At 40.5% G+C, this 18143-nt stretch overlaps 4 protein-coding genes across 4 annotated transcripts; 3 read left to right on the top strand and 1 right to left on the bottom strand.

Moving 5' to 3' along the window:
- The first annotated feature begins 1032 nt into the window (after positions 1–1032).
- On the top strand, positions 1033–4782 carry LOC134302760 (claudin-like protein ZF-A89). Its single transcript, XM_062987959.1, has 2 exons — positions 1033–1511; positions 4104–4782. Exons 1-2 carry the CDS (start codon positions 1033–1035, stop codon positions 4780–4782), a joined length of 1158 nt encoding a protein of 385 aa, XP_062844029.1.
- A 3450-nt stretch (positions 4783–8232) lies between these two features.
- Positions 8233–8865, top strand: LOC134302413 (claudin-4-like). Its single transcript, XM_062987503.1, has one exon. The coding sequence runs from the start codon at positions 8233–8235 to the stop codon at positions 8863–8865; it is 633 nt and encodes a 210-aa protein (XP_062843573.1).
- Positions 8866–10223: 1358 nt separating this feature from the next.
- Positions 10224–10997, top strand: LOC134302830 (claudin-4-like). The gene has a single exon (XM_062988044.1). It carries the CDS (start codon positions 10224–10226, stop codon positions 10884–10886), a length of 663 nt encoding a protein of 220 aa, XP_062844114.1. The 3' UTR covers positions 10887–10997.
- A 2015-nt stretch (positions 10998–13012) lies between these two features.
- Positions 13013–16679, bottom strand: sbds (SBDS ribosome maturation factor). The gene is made up of 5 exons (XM_062987884.1): positions 16487–16679; positions 15292–15421; positions 14836–15036; positions 14300–14464; positions 13013–13662 (listed from the first exon to the last, which is right to left on the bottom strand). Exons 1-5 carry the CDS (start codon positions 16612–16614, stop codon positions 13534–13536), a joined length of 753 nt encoding a protein of 250 aa, XP_062843954.1. The 5' UTR covers positions 16615–16679; the 3' UTR covers positions 13013–13533.
- Between the last annotated feature and the right edge of the window lie 1464 nt (positions 16680–18143).

Here is an 18143-nt window from a genome sequence, read left to right as displayed (position 1 = left end):
ACAAAATACAATATTGTTCTTTAACAAGAGCCTTTTTGTTCCTGTTCCTATTTGCTTTTTATAACCAACACCACCAGAATATCTTTCTGGTATCATAATAATATGTATTTTGAGCACCTCTGGCTAAAATACACATTTTGTTAATTTTTGAAGTCAAACTATATGGAAATACGTTTATAGTCATAGAAAAAGAAACATAGAAAATATCATATCATAGAAATCCCAAGACTGCCATGACACAGACATGTCCCATACAAGTACATATAAACTTTGGACTTTCATTGTATGTCTACTTTTTAAAAAAGTATAAAAAAAATTAATTGAATTAAAAATGAATGTAATTAAACCAAATCTTAAATTAATATGTGAATGTGTCACGTTCCTCCCAAGATAAATGAAAATATTGGTGACTTTCTGTTTACACTACTGATTGCTTCCGCTGTTGTTTTTCCTGCATGATGTATGACATCATTCAATGGTCAATCAACCAGAAATCGAAACTTGATGCTTGACAGGGACTTTCTTGTGTATTGTGTATTTTTTTTTTGGTTCTTTGATTACATATGACAATCTATACAAACCTACTTTAAGCATGATGACTGTTTTGTTATCTTCTCAATACTGGCAAGAGACAAGTGTTCAATGTACTTAATATAGTCTAAATACAGTCAAACTAGCCCTATAGGTATGGGCACATAAAAGTGACTCGCTATAGTCACTAAATAACTCTAAAAAATCACGAAAATTATCCAAATTCTAAAAAGGATTAATGAAAATGCAGAGAAAAATGTAAACCAATAGATACTGAACATGAGCGATACTCGTTTACAGATGCATCTCATCGAAACTGTCCGTACTAAGACTGAAGAATGTTGCCATGCCTGAAACCAAACTGGTTCCAAGTGTTTTGTCACTTGGCTCCACCCTTTCAAAAAGCCCTTTTAACTTGCTGGCTGAACAACGTCCGTCATTCTTCTCTGAGATTTACTGCAGACCAAAAGCTTCCACAGCAGTCCTTGAAAGACTCTAAAAATGGTGTCCACGAGCCGGCAGATGCTAGGGGTAAGCCTAGGCATTATTGGCTTCATAGGGACCATCATTATTTGTACTCTTCCAATGTGGAGGGTGACGGCCTTCATCGGAGCCAACATCGTGACAGCGCAGATCATCTGGGAGGGCCTGTGGATGAACTGTGTGATGCAGAGCACGGGTCAGATGCAGTGCAAGATCTACGACTCCATGCTGGCGCTGCCTCAGGATCTGCAGGCCGCCCGAGCTCTGATCGTCATCTCCATCCTCGTCTGTGTGTTCGGCGTCTTGCTGGGAACCGTCGGAGCCAAGTGCACCAACTTTGTGGAGAACGAGACGACCAAGGCCAAGGTAGCTATCGCCAGTGGCGTGACCTTCATCATCGCCGGGGTCCTCTGCCTCATTCCGGTCTGCTGGTCCACCAACAGCATCATCCAGGAATTCTACAACCCCATTGTTATCTCGGCTCAGAAGAGGGAGCTGGGAGCTTCGCTCTACGTCGGCTTCGGTGCCGCGGCACTTCTGTTAATCGGTGGTGGTCTGCTCTGCAGTTCCTGCCCACCTGAAGATGAAAAGAATTACAACGGTGTCTACAGGTTCTCACAGCCACGGTCTGTGGCCCACAGCAAAGCATATGTGTGAGTGAGAAATCACCAAGGAAGGACTTTTTAATGTTTTATATGCTGCCTTTGTTCTTGACACGCTGAGTACTGTGAATAAGGAGGCGTGAAAATGGACTTGAGATGTGAACTGGGTAAACAGGTCCAACATGGGACTAGACAATGCATTTAAACACTTTAATAATGTTCATTTTGTTGTAAAAGAGCCAGATGTGTCTAAAATAAGAGCATTTTACTTTTGTTTAGTTTAGTTTCATGTAAGATGGTTGTATGTGTGTATATTTATTGTTCATGTAAAATAAAATCTTACTGATTTGCTTCATAATCAAACATTGTCAATTAAAATGATTTCACATGAACAGAACTGTGAGTCAAGTGTTTTAATCTTGAATATTAATGACCTGTAACTGCAGTTACTGTAACTATATGTCCAAAAGTATGTGGACGACTTATGATAAGCTAGTTAAACAACCTATACCAAAACTATAGGCATTAGTAAGAAGCTTCGCTTGCGGCTATAACAGTCTCTGTCACTCTGGCAGGACTTGTTCCACAAGATTTTATAGTATGTAAAAGCATCTGTAAGATGTTGAATGGAAAGGCCTGGCTCACAAACGACATTCCAATCCATCCCAGTGTTTACTTTGTGAGATTTGTGTACAAGGACTCAGTCATGCTGGAACCAATAAGTTGAATAAGTTGAGATATAGTGTAACAATAATTAAAGGATTCATTCATATAAGCTGCTATAAATTGGGTAACCTGTTCTAAGCCCAAGCTTTATTTTGCTGTGGGTTTAAAGAGGAGCCCAATTTCCGAAATTTGCACCCTAATAAAAATAGGAGTAGAGGTTTATTTCTAGCCTTAGTTTTTTGGGCACAGAGAAGATACCAGCTATAGTCAATCACTGACATTAAATTAGGGACCAGGTCACAAAACGTGCCAACATTATTTATTTATATTGAGATGGGCAATATTTGGGACAGTGGTAGCCTAGTGGGTAGAGCTTTGGGCTATCAACCGAAAGATCGGCGGTTCAAATCCAGGCTCTGCTATGCAGCCAATGTTGGGTCCTTGAGCAAGGCCCTTAACCCTGTCTGCTCCAGGGGCGCCGTACGATGGCTGACCCTGCGCTCTGACCCCAGCTTCCAAACAAGCAAAATTTCATTCTACTGTACAGGTGTATATGTACTGTATATATGACAAATAAAGTATATCTTTTCTTATCTTATCTTATATAGCCCACCCCGATTCCTAATGGCTATAACAGCTTCCATTTGTATTTGAATGTGGAAATTTTTTGTCTATTTAGTCAACAGCACAGCTACACAAGAAGGTCTGGGGTCCGGTTTGCAGTTAACTTTCCAATTCATTCCAAAGGTGTTGAGCAAGTTTGAAGTCAGGGCTCTATACAGGCCAGTGGAGTTGTTCCACATTGGACTGATTAAATCATCATCTTTATAAAATCTGCATTGTGCAAAGTGTCCCAGTTGTTACAATCTGTTATCACAGATGAAACCATATAATTTATTTTAAATAACTGAATAGAAGGGAGGGTGCTAAAGTGGCGCAGCCTCTGTTATACTAGTCCGACCAGCCAGCTGGGTGTGTACAGAGATATGATTGGCTTATTCCGAAGTCTGTAGCTGGGGGTTGCCGAAGCCCTGCGATTTAAATTTTTTTTTTTTAAATAACGTACGTTGTGTCCTCCAGGCCAAAAAGAATACAGGCCATCCCAATTGTTACCAACACAGCATTAAAAAGACAGCATTTCTCATTGTATGGGGTTTAGGGTTTTGGAGCGACATATGCTGCCAAATAGACAATATAATAGACCTATATTAATGACTAATAATTAGACAATAGCCACATTCTGCACATATTGCACATTATTGCAGCCTGTTATACAACAACGGAGATCTTGGACTGTTGAGCAGGTGAAGTGTTATATCATATAAAAAGAAAAAAGAAAATTAAATCCACTTTTATAACTAATACACTTAGTAACATGCCACTGACCACCAAATTTAAAAATGCTTGTATATTCAAAACCAATAAATGTGATTTGAAACATTAAACATCTTCCTTTGGATTTGGGTTTGTCCATCCAGGAGCTTTTTGTGTTCTCTCTATTGTCTTTGATTTACAAACCAAGACAAACCTCAAAACTGGAGTAGCTGCATGTTTGCCATTTGAACTCGACATGCTTAGAAATTCCTCGCAAACAGTTTCAACCACGAGGTTGTAAACTGAGCTTCAAAATAGAATAGAACAGAGACGCAACCCTCGCCCAACATTGTCCACAAAGAATCTTGCAAAGCTGGTATTCACTGAACAACAGAACACACCTCTTATGACCACGTACAGCTACGAGCTTATTTCAGATCGCTTCTGCACTGAAGAGAGGAGCAAGGATTATCCGTCTTTGGAAGCTTGGAAGCTAGGCACACCCAACGTGACAATGGCATCGATGGGTCTGCAGTTGTTGGCTGCCACTCTGGCCATAATCGGCTATGTCGGGGTGATCGTCGTTTGCGGCCTGCCCATGTGGAGGGTCACTGCTTTCATCGGAGACAACATAGTTACATCACAGATCTTCTGGGAGGGCATCTGGATGAACTGCGTGGTGCAGAGCACGGGGCAAATGCAGTGCAAGGTCTACGACTCCATGCTGGCGCTCTCTTCAGACCTGCAGGCCGCCCGTGCCATGATGGTCGTCTCGCTGGTGGTAGGCATCGCTGGGATTGGTTTGGCATTCGCTGCCGGCAAGTGCACCAACATGATCGCGGAGGGAAACGGCAAAGCAAAAGCTACTGTGGCTGCTGGAGTGGTTTTAATCATCTCGGGTATCCTCTGCATCATCCCTGTGTCCTGGACAGCCAGTGTGGTCATACAGGATTTCTACAACCCTTTGCTGGTCAGCGCACAGAAGCGTGAGCTTGGGGCTTCGCTCTACATCGGATGGGGAGCAGGATTACTCTTGGTGCTGGGAGGAGCACTGTTTTGTGCCGCTTGCCGACAGGACGATCGTCCACCATCTGTCAGATATCAATCAGCCAGCAAGTCCCAGGTATTCAGCTCAAAGAGTTCAGCACCGAGGTCCATCACGTCAATATCTAAGACCTACATCTAGACTCTTATTAAGGACGTGGTGAACATGAAGTGAATAGTGCTGCAGATTTAAGCTGACGTGATGTGATCCTAATGTGAAAATGTTGAGCGAAGCTTTACTCTTCTCCATTTGAAGGATTTTTATTTGTATGTTTTAATAAGCACTGCCACATCTATTTGATATTCTGTGACTTTTTGTCAAGGTAATCAGTTAGATTTCTTCTTTTATTATATCAGAAAAGACTGATCATTGCTAGAGCTTTAAAAAAAAATTTGTGTCTGTAAAATGAAGGGCGAGAACCATCTCTGAAAGCTCTGCTCAGTAAAAAATAACAGCACTGTAATCTTTATACAGATGTAATATTTTTACTTTTTAAAGTATGTGGATAAGTACTATATGGTCAAAAGTATGTGTACACCTCTCCTAAGTATTACGCCTAGTTCTTTTAGCCACACAAGGTCCATTAAAAAGTGTTTTGACATGATGAAACTCCAGATCAACCTGACCGAGCACAGGGATGAACTGGAACATCAGTTGCAAGCCTGACTTGACAAATGCTGTTTAGACACACTACAAAACCTTGTACAAAGCTTTTCCAGACAATGAGATGCAGTTACAGCTGTAAAAATCAAGACAGCTCCAATGCATCCCTGGTTTTGAATTTGTTGGCAATTACTTCATGGTCAGGTGTCCACATACTTTTAGCTATATGAATGAATGAATGAATGAATGGATTTATTTGTCATATATACTTACACAGGTGTACAGTACAACAAGATTCTTTCTCCGCATATCCCAGCTTGTTTGGAAGCCCAACAGTGGCAGCATGGCAGAACCTGGATTCAAACTATCAACCTTTCAATTGATAGCCCAAAGCTCAACCCCATGGCTACCACTGTCTACCCACTAGGCTACCATTTTATCATTATTATTATTAGGATACGTTTTTAATTATTTCATTTTAATGTCTTTGTAATGTTGTTAATACTGGCCCAATTTATGTGAGTGCATTAAAAAGTGTGACATACATAATCAATATATAATCAATAAATAATAATAATAATACAAATATAAGAAAAAAAATGTTTTTTTGTTATGTTTTAAGATAAATTTACTCTGTATTAATACTATTTTGAATGTATCCAGTAAAGAGAACCAGAACTCTGTGGTATTTATGAGTCGGCCCGCTGTATTAAGTAATAAACACCAAAGTATTTTGACGTGTGTTTCAAGTCATTCCACTCTTGCTGTGTTTACCTTTTAAAGGTAAGCACACTCCTAAAACCTGCTTAACAACCTGTTCTTCCATCACACACATTCCTCTGCCATGCCACACCAGCTTTACCTGTATCCTTAAATCATGCTGTCAAGTACAAACAATGATTCAATTACAGCACTCTCATTTCCTTACAGCAACAATAACAAGAAGTAAAAGTGCATTTCCAGCTTTTGGCATGGATTAAACTGAAATAAAGATATTTTAACATTTCTTTTCAGGTATTTTTCAGACATTTCTACTTTACAAAGTATTTCAAAGGAAACAGTTAACACTTTCTACACTATATTTCTACAACATTCTATAATATACCAAGCTTAATTACACTCCTAATAATTGAGTGCAGGAGTTTCAGCTACACCCATTGTTAACAGGGGTATTTTTTCCTTTTGGCTGCTCCCTTATTTAGGTGTGACTAGGCTGTTCAGCATCAAAACATAGTAAATCATGACTGTGTAGATGCCTGACAGGCCGATAGCACAAAGTCTCACAAATGCTCTTTTGACTGAATAAATATGTGTAATGCGTAACTGAAATAATGAATGGTGATTCACCCAGTAACTACAGTAAAAGTTCTAAACTAAGGTCAGCGGATGTGTAACGGTGACAGGAGAGTATACATGGCAAATTACTGTGTCAAAGTCTGTAATTCAGTCAAAACAATCGTATCAGTTCCTGATTCTATGTGACCTTGTTTATAAGAAAGGACTGGATCTACTAAATATTTGTTACGCTTATTAAACTGCCGAGATGGACAAATTCATCCCACTTTTAACCTCTTTTAGTTCTAATAAAGAGCTTAGCATGTAGTGTTTAGCTTAGCTTGTAGTGTTTAGCTTAGCTTGTAATGTTTAGCTTAGCTTGTAAACTAATACTTAACATAAGTAGGTGATATTTTAACTGCTTTTCTGTGAATAGGAACTGATCTCTTTCACCTTTAAAAATCTGGGCCTTCAGGTTATATGAAAGTATAATGGCATGACCTGGCATTAAGCCAGTATCTGTTTAAACACGTCTGTTCTTTTAGCATGAATCCGACGTTTTAAACGTTTATATGATGCCCTTAGGGGAATTTATTGCCTGTAGGTTTTGTGCAATACTACCATCTAGTGATAAATACAAAAAGGAAACTTGTCGTTACATTTTTTTAAAAGAAAAATTGATAAAAGAAAGTATGTTGTGTATTCTTTTTCATTACATTTACTCAGTATCATGTACTGACTAACACCACACTTGTCTTTTGGTCCTGTAGTGTATTTTGATCTCTCACCCTTCACCTTTTAGGTCTAATAATGTATCTTACTTGTGTTTATTGTAGATTTTTGTGTTTATTACACTCTTTTTCTGCACTTTGTACTGCCGCACTGCTTGCTTTCTTCCCATAGTGCATCCTGGTGCCATGTGTTCCCCAGGTAAGCGACGCATACGCACCCGGCCATCCACGTGATGTAAAAGAAAACGTGATGCATCAGACCAGGCCGCCTTCTTCCATTGCTCCGTGGTCCAGTTCCGATGCTCACAAGCCATTTGTTGGCGCTTTCGGCGGTGGACAGGGTGGATCGCAACAAACTGCGATGCTCTGTGTATTCTGACACCTTTCTATCAGAACCAGCATTAACTTCTTCAGCAGCCTTCGCTCCCCACGTGCATCAATGAGCCTTGGCCGCCCATGACCCTGTCGCCGATTTGCCACCGTTCCTTCCTTGGTCCACTTTTGATAGATACTAACCACTGCAGACTGGGAACACCTATGGGCAGTCTAGAGTAAACAGAAGAAGAATACATATTATATGTATAACACATGAGCTGCATGATGGGTCAGCAGGTAGAGGGTGTGCTACATAATCCCTTTGTCTGGTTATTTTTGTGTGAAATTTGTGATGTTCTCCCAATGTTCATATGCCAGTAGGGATGGAGTGTGTAAAAAAATGAGCAGTGTATGATGGCATTCAATAAATTTCTGATGTCTGATGCTTTTAAATGAATTAGCAACTTTTCCAGGGTGTTTTCTTTCATTGTGTCCGGGGTTTCTGAGATTAACCCTCAGAACTGAATAATTAAGAGGAATTAATGAGTAAATTAAGGATTAAATGAATAAACGTTCACTCTGTGCTTTTTGTAAATGCACAATGTGAATTTGTGATACTTGCCCCTTACCCCACCATTCTTTTTCCTTCTTCTTTTCAGGCCCTTCCATGGCTTTGCAGGTGCTGGGCATTACATTGTCCATGATTGGCCTGGCAGGCACCATCATCATCTGTGCACTGCCCATGTGGAAGGTAACAGCGTTCGTGGGCACTAACATCGTGGTGGCACAAGTCTTCTGGGAGGGCCTGTGGATGACCTGTGTGTACGAGCACACAGGCCAAATGCAGTGCAAGCTCTACGACGCGCTGCTGGACCTGGACCCGACCCTGCAGGCCTCACGAGGTCTAGTGGTTACCACTATGGCGCTTGCATGCCTTGCATTCCTTATATTTCTGGTGGGAGCTGAGTGCACCAATTGTCTCAGCAATCCTCGAGCGAAGGCCAGGATCGTGGTGGCATCTGGGATCACTTTCATGCTTTCAGGGCTGGGAGCAGCGATTCCGGTGTCCTGGACGGCCGACACCATCATCAGAGACTTTCATAACCCTACAGTGCACGAGGCACTAAAGAGGGAAATGGGCGCTGCCATTTATGTGGGCTGGGTGACCGCAGGGTTCCTGTTTGTCGGAGGGGCAGTTCTGTGTACCAGCTGCCCACCAGAGAGGGTCAAGCACTCTCCCAGATACACAGCAACAAAGTCAAGCAGCCCAAGTACATATGCCTTCAGGAACTATGTGTGAAATGAAAGTTGCTTTGAACTGGTAATACTAAACCTGGAAAATGTTATACATCTTTGAGTATTAGAATCTATGAATAATCAATACTGTTTAGAATTTAAAATGCACAATTGTTTTACAATTCTATAATAGAAGATCAGCTTGTTGGTTTACATTCATTACAATTAAAAACAAGAGGGATTTTAGTCCTGGAGTTTTGTCAGAATACATTTACAGTTACTGTATTTTACACTGTTTTATCCAGAACACCTTACAAAGTTGCTTGAAATAAAACCTCAGTATTAATCAATTGACATTTGTGGCCTCTCAATACCATCTAAGCTTGAGAACCAGTGGCAAGCTGGCAGTGGTGGGGTTAAAACAGTTACCTTCTGATTACTAGTCCAGTACCTCCATTTTTTGCTGCATCCAAAATAGTGTGTAATATTATGTACATATTACTGGTAATATGCCCTACCAGTGCTGATGTTACTATTCTAAAGCTATATATCTTATTTTTTTATTTTATTTTAATTAACCACTTTATCCTGGTCAGGATCCAGGCAGGACCAGTTCCACCGAAAAACACTGAGCAAAAAGTAAGAATATCCTGGACAGGGAGCCAATCCATCCGCCCCATCCCCCATAATTGGTAACTTCAGTGAACTGACTACAGTGATATTGAATACCTTTTTTTATAGGGATCGTGTCTCATCAATGAATAGCCAGGTGTAGCCCTGCACCTGCATTAAGCGACAATGAACACAATATGCATGATGCTTTACCATATCCATAACCGAGCCTCCGGCCAAGCTCCACAGCAGGTGGGCCCATTACAATATTAGGAGGAATTAGAACACTGACTGCAAAACAGGCATTTTTGTGTAACAGACAACTGGACTCCATACTAATGCCTACGTTTCTGGAATTGAATGTTTTACAAGTTCATAGTCTGGTCGACTATTTTTTTTTTTTGCAAAATAATACTTAGTACAACGTTTACACTGCTTCATGGAGAACCCAATCATCTTCTGACTGCTTCCTTGTACCTTATGCCTTTAATGTCCGTTCATATTTGAATAAAATTTGCTTCTCATTTCCATGCTCGACAGCGTTGTTGGCTTTGAATGTGCCGTGTGGTTTTTTGTCCCTACAAGACAAAAGAGAAGGCTGCTGATTTCGCACAAGGACATTATTGTCCCAGCGGCTGAGTGAAGAAAGAGAAAAAAGGGCCTGACAGTGTTTTGAAACCATGGATTTAAAAGCAAGCACACAGCGGTGAACACACTGTGGCTTCCACGCCCACAACTGGAATCCAGAGCGGCTGGTTTGCTCCTGCAGGGAGCTTGTTGTTTCTTTTTCTTCCTCAGCTGATACCAGTCATGGACTCCAGGCTCGAGCTAGCCAGCTTCGCGGTAGCTCTTTGTGGCTGGATTTGTGCCATCCTGACAAGAATCCTACCTGTCTGGATTGTGACCGGAGCTGTAGACAATTCCACCGACACTCTTTCTTTGTACTGGGACGGAATATGGCTAGGTTGGCAGGAACCCAGTTTGGGAGACTTGCACTGCCACTTCTACCAGTCTCTTTTGTCTTTGTCTGGAGGCTTCGGGTCCTGGAAAGTGGTGTTCAACGTGTTGCTTGGAGTAGGAGCTATCCCGACAGTGCTCTACATAGTTTGCTTGGCCAGGTTTCCCCAGATGGTGAGAATTAAAGCCGCAGCTGGGTTCGGTTTCATCTTATCCGGGCTGCTCATGCTGGTGCTCATGAGCTGGGTCACTCATATCACAAACAGTAATTTGAAGACACTGATCACTTTAAAAAAGGACTGGGGTGCAGCGCTGTATTTCGGATGGATTGGAACGGTGTTGTTTATGGTCGGGGGAGGAGTGCTGGGCACTTGGTGCTGTAACGCAGCTCCACAGGAGCAAGGACAAGCAGGAACAATACAAGGAGCGGAGCCGGGAGCTGAGGACCCTCTGTTCGCCATACACAGTGCTGCGTTCATACCGAGTCCATACAGGCAGACCACGAGACCCGTGTAAATAAAGACAACTTTTGAACTTTTGCACTCAGACTTGGGGACATTGTGAGTTGCTTGGACCTGTTTACGGAATTTTTTGCACTGATAAAAATGACCTTCCTGATAGTTACAATTTGAGAGCTTTAAAGATGTACTTCAGTGTTTTCTAGCTTTGTCCACACTATCTGCACGGTATGAGTTCCTTGGATTAGTTTTTTGGCCATTCATTTTGCTTTTTTTTTTTTTTTTTTTTACCATTTTTGTTGGTAATTAGTGTTTGTTAATAAGTTATATTTATATTTACATGGATCTTTTTAAAAGGTGGTTCCATTTCGGGGTCACATTTCTTTTTCTCTGGTTTATATATTTCATATTTCCCATTTCAACAGTTAAATAAGTCCTAATGTTTAAAGATTACATTCTAGATTGGATTTGTGTGTATCTCATCATGTACACCAAGGTTCTTTGAAGTTATTGTGTAAGACTTGGGTACACCAGACAGTTCTTCAGTCTACAGTGAGACGTGGTAACACTAGACCACAACACCAAAGTGTTATTGAGAGATGGCAATGTCACACATGTAAAGATTACATCCTAGATTGCTTTGGTGTGTCTCTCTTCTCTGGTGTTACTCTGAGAAGTGGTAACACCACAGACATTGCTACTGATCTTACCATCAAGGACACCAAGGTTTTTTGAAGGTATTGTGTAAGACTTGGGTACACCAGACAGTTCTTCTGTCTTACAGTGAGAAGTGGTAACACCAGAGCATAACACCATAGTGTTACACATGTAAAGATTACATCCTAGATTGCTTTTGTGTGTGTCTCTTCTCTGGTGTTACTGTGAGAGTAACACCACAGACATTTCTTTGGTCTTACTCTGAGAAGTGGTAACACCACAGACATCAGTATTGATCTTACCATCAGAGACACGAAGGTTCTTTGGTGTACCCAAGTCTTACACGATAACTGCAGACAGTTCTTCTGTCTTAGTGAGACGTGGTAACACCAGACCACAACACCAAAGTGTTATCGAGCGATGGAAAGGTCACACATGTAAAGATTACATTCTAGATTGCTTTTGTGTGTCTCTCTTCTCTGGTGTTACTGTGAGAGTTGATAACACCACAGACATTTATTTGGACTTACTCTGAGTAGTGGTAACACCACATACATTGGTCTTACCATCTATCTTACCATCAGGGACACCAAGGTTCTTTGAAGTTATTGTATAAGACTTGGGTACACCAGCCAGTACTTCGGTTTTACAGCGAGACGTGGTAACACCAGAGCATAACACCATAGTGTTATTGAGTGTTAACAATGTCACACATTTCTATGGTATTACTGTGAAAGGTTGGAACACCGCTGACAGCAACACCAGACAACTGGACAAAATACTTTAGAATTCAATCTAACAGGAATGTGAAAAATGAAATAATAAAATTACTTAATCTGATCAGAAGTCCAAGTTCAAGTCTCAGTGGTGCCAACTGCCTGTTTATTAAACATAATTAGTATCTTAGCTGTAAGCAGGCACAAATGACAAAAGAGTACAGCAAGCACAGTGTGATCCTCAGTTTGCGCTAAAGCTTTTCATAAGAATTCGCCACTGGCAGCTGGCCCCACAGGAACATAGGCAGCAGTCTGCATAGGGGATACCAAATAATAATTCTCTCCTAATACACATTACGTACTACTCTTAATGAGCACTTTATTAGATACACATCTGGTAGGTACATTCATTGATTATTTTATAAGCTGCACTTTTTTTCAGTTAACCCACATTTGTGTATTTTAAGACAATCATACGTCTTTTAAGGCTCTCGCGGGCCACATAAAATGACGTGGCGGGCCGGATTTGGCCCTCGGGCCTCGTGTTTGACACATGTGCCTTATAAGAAATTTAAAATATTAATTACTTAGATTATTACCGCGAACCAGGCAACACCAACGATCATTCGAAACAAAACACAAAATGAAATATACTTAATTAATAAAAATGGTGACAATCTGGTCACACTGTGGTTTACAAGATGTAACATAAAACCAGAATGTACAGAAGAGTGTGGATTTGTGTCTTTCTTTGGCCTTCCTCAGACTGTCGCCCCAAAGTTAAAAGCAAAGAAATACATTCACACACCTGTTAATATCATTTAAGTGCACTTTTTAGTAAATATTTTTATTTTAGACATTGGTAGCAGAAGCTGTGTGTAAAGTGTCAGATATTGTGGCATTCTTGATATATGTGGGTTCTGGAACGAGGGGCAGGGGTAATGCAAGGGGGGCAGAAGCTGGTTGGCAAATATGCAAGTACAGATACTATCATTTTTATGCTGTACAACAAGTTGTACTGGTATGTGTTTTAATAAATCAGACCACTTTTTTCAAGTCAAGCACACAAATTACTTCAATTTTCACAGAAAATAAACATTCATTGTGATTTGACTCTGACTTTTTCTTTCCTGCCATCAAGTCGTTTAAGCCTCTGATAGAATTACTTGCATGTATGAACTATAAAGATATAATTACTGGTCCATCAAGCAAGACACAGCAGATGCTGCTAAATTATTATTATTATTATTATTATTATATGTAAGTATATAAATTGACTAAACATAAGATACATAAAAAACAATGTAAGGGGTGTGTGTGCAGTGTCGTGGATTATTCGAGTCTCTCGTCGCCTTCTTCGACGTCCTTCAGACTGAGCACCTCCACCGAGCCTTTGCCTTTCGTCTCGCAGCGAATCAGCTCGTCGATCTCCCGAAAGCAGCCCGGATCAATCAAACACACCTGATCGGGAAAAGCAAGTCTTTTAGTGGGTGTCTTTTAACCTTCAGATTCTAATCACAACTATTGTACTGCTTGACTGTTCCTCTGATTATTATTAATAACCAGGGATGTAACGATGCACCACAAGACAGTTAATAACCGATTTAAAAATTCCACGATTCAAATAGATTTGACATGTGAAATGAATCGATATTGACTTTAAACAGCAGAGGGCACTGGCGCTATTCACCTCGCCTAGTTGACGTCACTGGTGCTATACGCCTGGTTGCCAAATTGAGCTCAATTCAAAATTGTTTTGCATAGTTTGTACCTACCTCAGAAATAAAAGGGCATTCATTATTTAGATAAATAAAAGATAAGCACAAATACAGTATTTTATTTTATGTTTTAAGATGTCATAATTTGTCTTCAATTTCAGTTTAAAGAAATCGGGAAAAAAATCATATCGTGAACTCAGTTTCGTAACTCGCATCGTGGGTAAAGTGTATCGTTACATCCCCAATAATAACACAATAATAATAGTACAATAATAATTATGTACACAGGTAAAGCAACTACAGTTCCAGCTCTTGTATGCCATTAAAATACATTTGCAATAAATGATCAAGCCTAAACTTTTCAGCCGATGGTCTCTCACCATCTCGAGCTGATCATCGAAGTCTTCGCTCTCCACCACCTTCAACAGGGGCTTCAGCTTCTCTTTCAGCCGCTTCCCATCCTTGGCTGGCAGGATGAAGCGAAGCCGCATGTGGGCTCTCTGGATCTGGATGGACTCCTTCAACTGTTTGATCACTTCAAGTGCCTAGAGAGAGAAATACTTAGTGTGGTTAAACAGCTCAGACATTATAGCAAAAAGTATGTGGACTACAACTCTTAATTAAAGATTACTTCCAATTTGGGTAACGATTGAAGGAAGGTCCTGCAGAGCCCTAACCTCAGCTGCACTGAACACATTAAAAATGATTGAATTGGGGCCAGATGTTCAGCTGTGTTCCTGACCTAACAAGTGCTCTTTTGACTGAATGGGCACAAAACCTCACAGGCACACTCAATCCTGGAAAAAGCCTTCCCAGAGGAGTGGAGGCTGTGGTAGCCACAAGCGGAATGGCAGAATACGGTCAGGTATCCGTATACTTTTGGCCATACACTTACTGTCAGTGTTTTTCTGCTTACCTGTTGTTTTGTGCTCTTAGTGGCTTTCACTGAGTAGTGAATGTCCTTCATCGCTCTTTCTATCAGATTTACTGTATATGGGCGCTTGGTTTCCGGATTCACGCATTTCTCTGCCACAATTGTCGCAATATCCCGGAACATCTGCTCCAGCTGAGTCTGGCGCTCCTTATCAGACACTTGCAGCTCTCCTTTTGCCAAAATCTAAAAAAAGCACACCATTCACACCTTATTAAACAAAACTTTGTGCGCATGGAATGGTAAAAAGCTGTTCCCGAACTGTACCATATATAATTTATTTTATTCCCCAGCAGTGAGCATGATTAACATACATAACCCTTAATAAGAAGGGGCCAACACATACTTTTGTCTATATAGTGCAGTCTTTTAAATATAATAATACAGTATTTTTTAATAAGATCAGGCATTTAAGGATGTCTTTATTAATAAAAACTTTACCTGTTTGCAGATCTCAGTTAAATCCTCTGTTCCGAATGCTTTGGACAGATCCTCCTTTTTGGCCACTTGACCCTTTGACACATTGATAAACACTGTGTGTGTCTGAAGAACTTCGTCCAGATCTTTCTCTCTAAGATAATAAAAACACACACAACATGGGTATAAGGCAATTCTGAATCACATACAGAAATCATGAAAAGCTCCCTAAAAACATATTAAAAACATATTATGTAAAGAGATCTGGAAGACATTTATAAAACATAATTTAATGTATCAAATAATTTAAGTTACAGGTTAAATAATTTAGCAAATTAAACACAGCCAACTCTATAGAATAAAACCACAAACCTTCCTGTCAGTCAAATTGTCAGCTTGTGTTTTGTTTTTATTTCAGTCACTATCCTAGGCTATGATAAAATGTATTTTAGATAATCTGATATTATTTTTCTCAACAAGAGCAAAATCATTACCATGTCGAGTATCCCAAGGTTTCTAGGACTAAGCTGAACCACAGTAAGAACTATTATTTCCAAAATTAAGAAAACTTAGGAGGAACTTGAGGTCATGCGGCAGTTACTCTAGAAATTACTCTAGCCCACTACTGCTTGGATCCGGGGGGTCGAATACCTTAAATCCTAATAGCTGTGCTATTAGCCAGTTGGGTGAATGGTTGGGGGAATTGCTGAGGCCCTGGAATGGTTTGGAGTCCTGTCTGGCTTGTGTTACCCCAGTGATTCTGGGGAAATTGGAAACACCAACTGCGACCCTGACCAGGATAAGACAGTGATAAAACATGAAAATCACCAGTGTCTATGTCCTATTATTCAAAGCTACTGTTGTATGGACACTGGTGTAGGTGTCACTGGCAAAGTTGCTGATGTCAGTGGGTACCTGAGGTGGGGGAAAGGCCCTAACAAAGTGTCAGTAAGTTTACGTTTCACACTTGGAACCTGATAATTAAGATTCTAAGTGGTAGGTGCCCAATTAATGAATCTAACAAGGATCATCAGCCAAAAACAGATGTGACACCGGACCCACAGCGACCCTGAATAGTAGTTAAACGCATGGAAACCAACAACTCGATGTAAACAGTAAAGATTCGAGTCTACACTGTATAATGACAGCTGTGACATGTTGCCATATGTAAGTTAGCATTAGCAACAGTTAGCATTATGAAGGAAAAAAAGCTACTCACGCTCCCGATCTCCAGCTCATCACTTTATTTTTGTAACAGGCGATTTCAAATCGCTTTCCTCCTTTCTTCATTCTCACCACCGCCACGTTAGTGAGGCGGATCTGATTAGTTGGTGTAAATATCGACATTCTGGTTCTGTTCGGATCAACGCGAGACTACGCAGTAGCGCTTGTCTTCTTCTTTGGAGCTCTTGGTGAGCAGCGCTGTGCACGCAGTAATGCACTCCGCCCCCTGCAGGACTGGAAAGGAATATTTCACACTATTTTAGGACAGGCAGTTAATTTCTCATTTAATGTTAAAGTTTGGTATGTTCTCCAGTGTGTAAGTTACTTCAGTTTTTACCACCACCAGAAAACATGCCCCAGTATGAAAAATAATTTTTAACAAAGTGTTGAAATGTGGGTGCTGCATAAAACATGAGAGTTTAATCATTAGTTCAGGTTACAGTAATACATAAGTTTCACATGTATTTCTGTTTTTCTCACATCTTCCTAAAACATCAGGGTGGACTGGCTGCTTTAAATTCCCACAGGTGAGTGAGTTCATGAATAAATGAGTGTATGTTGCCCTGCAATGCAATGGCGCCCTCTTCAGGGCTAACTTTAGCACCGAACCAACCACAGTACCTTTAAACAGTGGTAAATCTAACCAAGAGTACCCATCCTGTTGAAAGGCCTGTCACAAAGTATATTCCCAAAAATACATCTAAATAACTTCATATGTCTCCAGTCCTGACCAAGGCAAGTCTTTCTAACTCCACAACATTAAACTGCACCTGGATGATTGTCAAACTTTTTGGAACGATGTTAGAATATGCTACATTTTATTTTTCTTTGCATAATAGTGTTTCCTAATGTATTGGTGGACTGTGTTGTGACAACAGTTTCCTGAAGTATCCCTGAGTCCATGTAACTATATTTATCACAGTTCCTTGACGGTTTTGCAAGGAGTGCCGTCTGAGGTCTCAGAGATCATGTACATTCAACAGAGAATCCTAAAAAATCCTGAATAATTTCACAGTAATATGTATGGTAGGTGGCAATGTGATCTACCTGCTGTGGTTCTACGGTAGCCCACCACTGCTGAGGTCTGTGTTCAAATCTCAGCTTTGTTATCGCTTGGATGGCAGACTACACAGACATGATTGGTGATGTCGTTGGGTGGCCAAAGCCCTGCGATGGATTCATGCTCAGTGTTTTCCGGTAAACAAGATCCACCTCAACCATGACCAGGATAAAACGGTTGATAAATAAAATTAAATAAAAAATTATTGTAAATAATGATTCAGATCATTTGCATTCTTGTGTTAATAAAAAGGTGCCTACAACGCAACTCAAATTACGCACAGACCCACCCACCCATACACACACACACACACACACAGGAAATTAATAGCTCAAGCAAGCAATAACTGCTTGGCAGCAATGTTACCGATAAAATGATGAACTTTATCCTAGCTGCTGTTACATGCGCTGAATAATCAATCTCTCACAAGTGGATGTTATATCCAATATGTTTATGGGGCAGTTGCATTACTGCATCGCTGCAATCAGTGCAGTAAAGTGTGAATTGTAGATACAACACAGTTTAAGGAATCTGGTAACCTTTGGCTTATTTTAAGCACAGATACCCGTGGTGGACTGTTCTAGTGTTTAAA

This window comes from Trichomycterus rosablanca, chromosome 25, assembly GCF_030014385.1.
Source record: "Trichomycterus rosablanca isolate fTriRos1 chromosome 25, fTriRos1.hap1, whole genome shotgun sequence".
NCBI lineage: Eukaryota > Metazoa > Chordata > Actinopteri > Siluriformes > Trichomycteridae > Trichomycterus > Trichomycterus rosablanca.
This window is presented reverse-complemented; position numbering and strand designations above follow the sequence as displayed.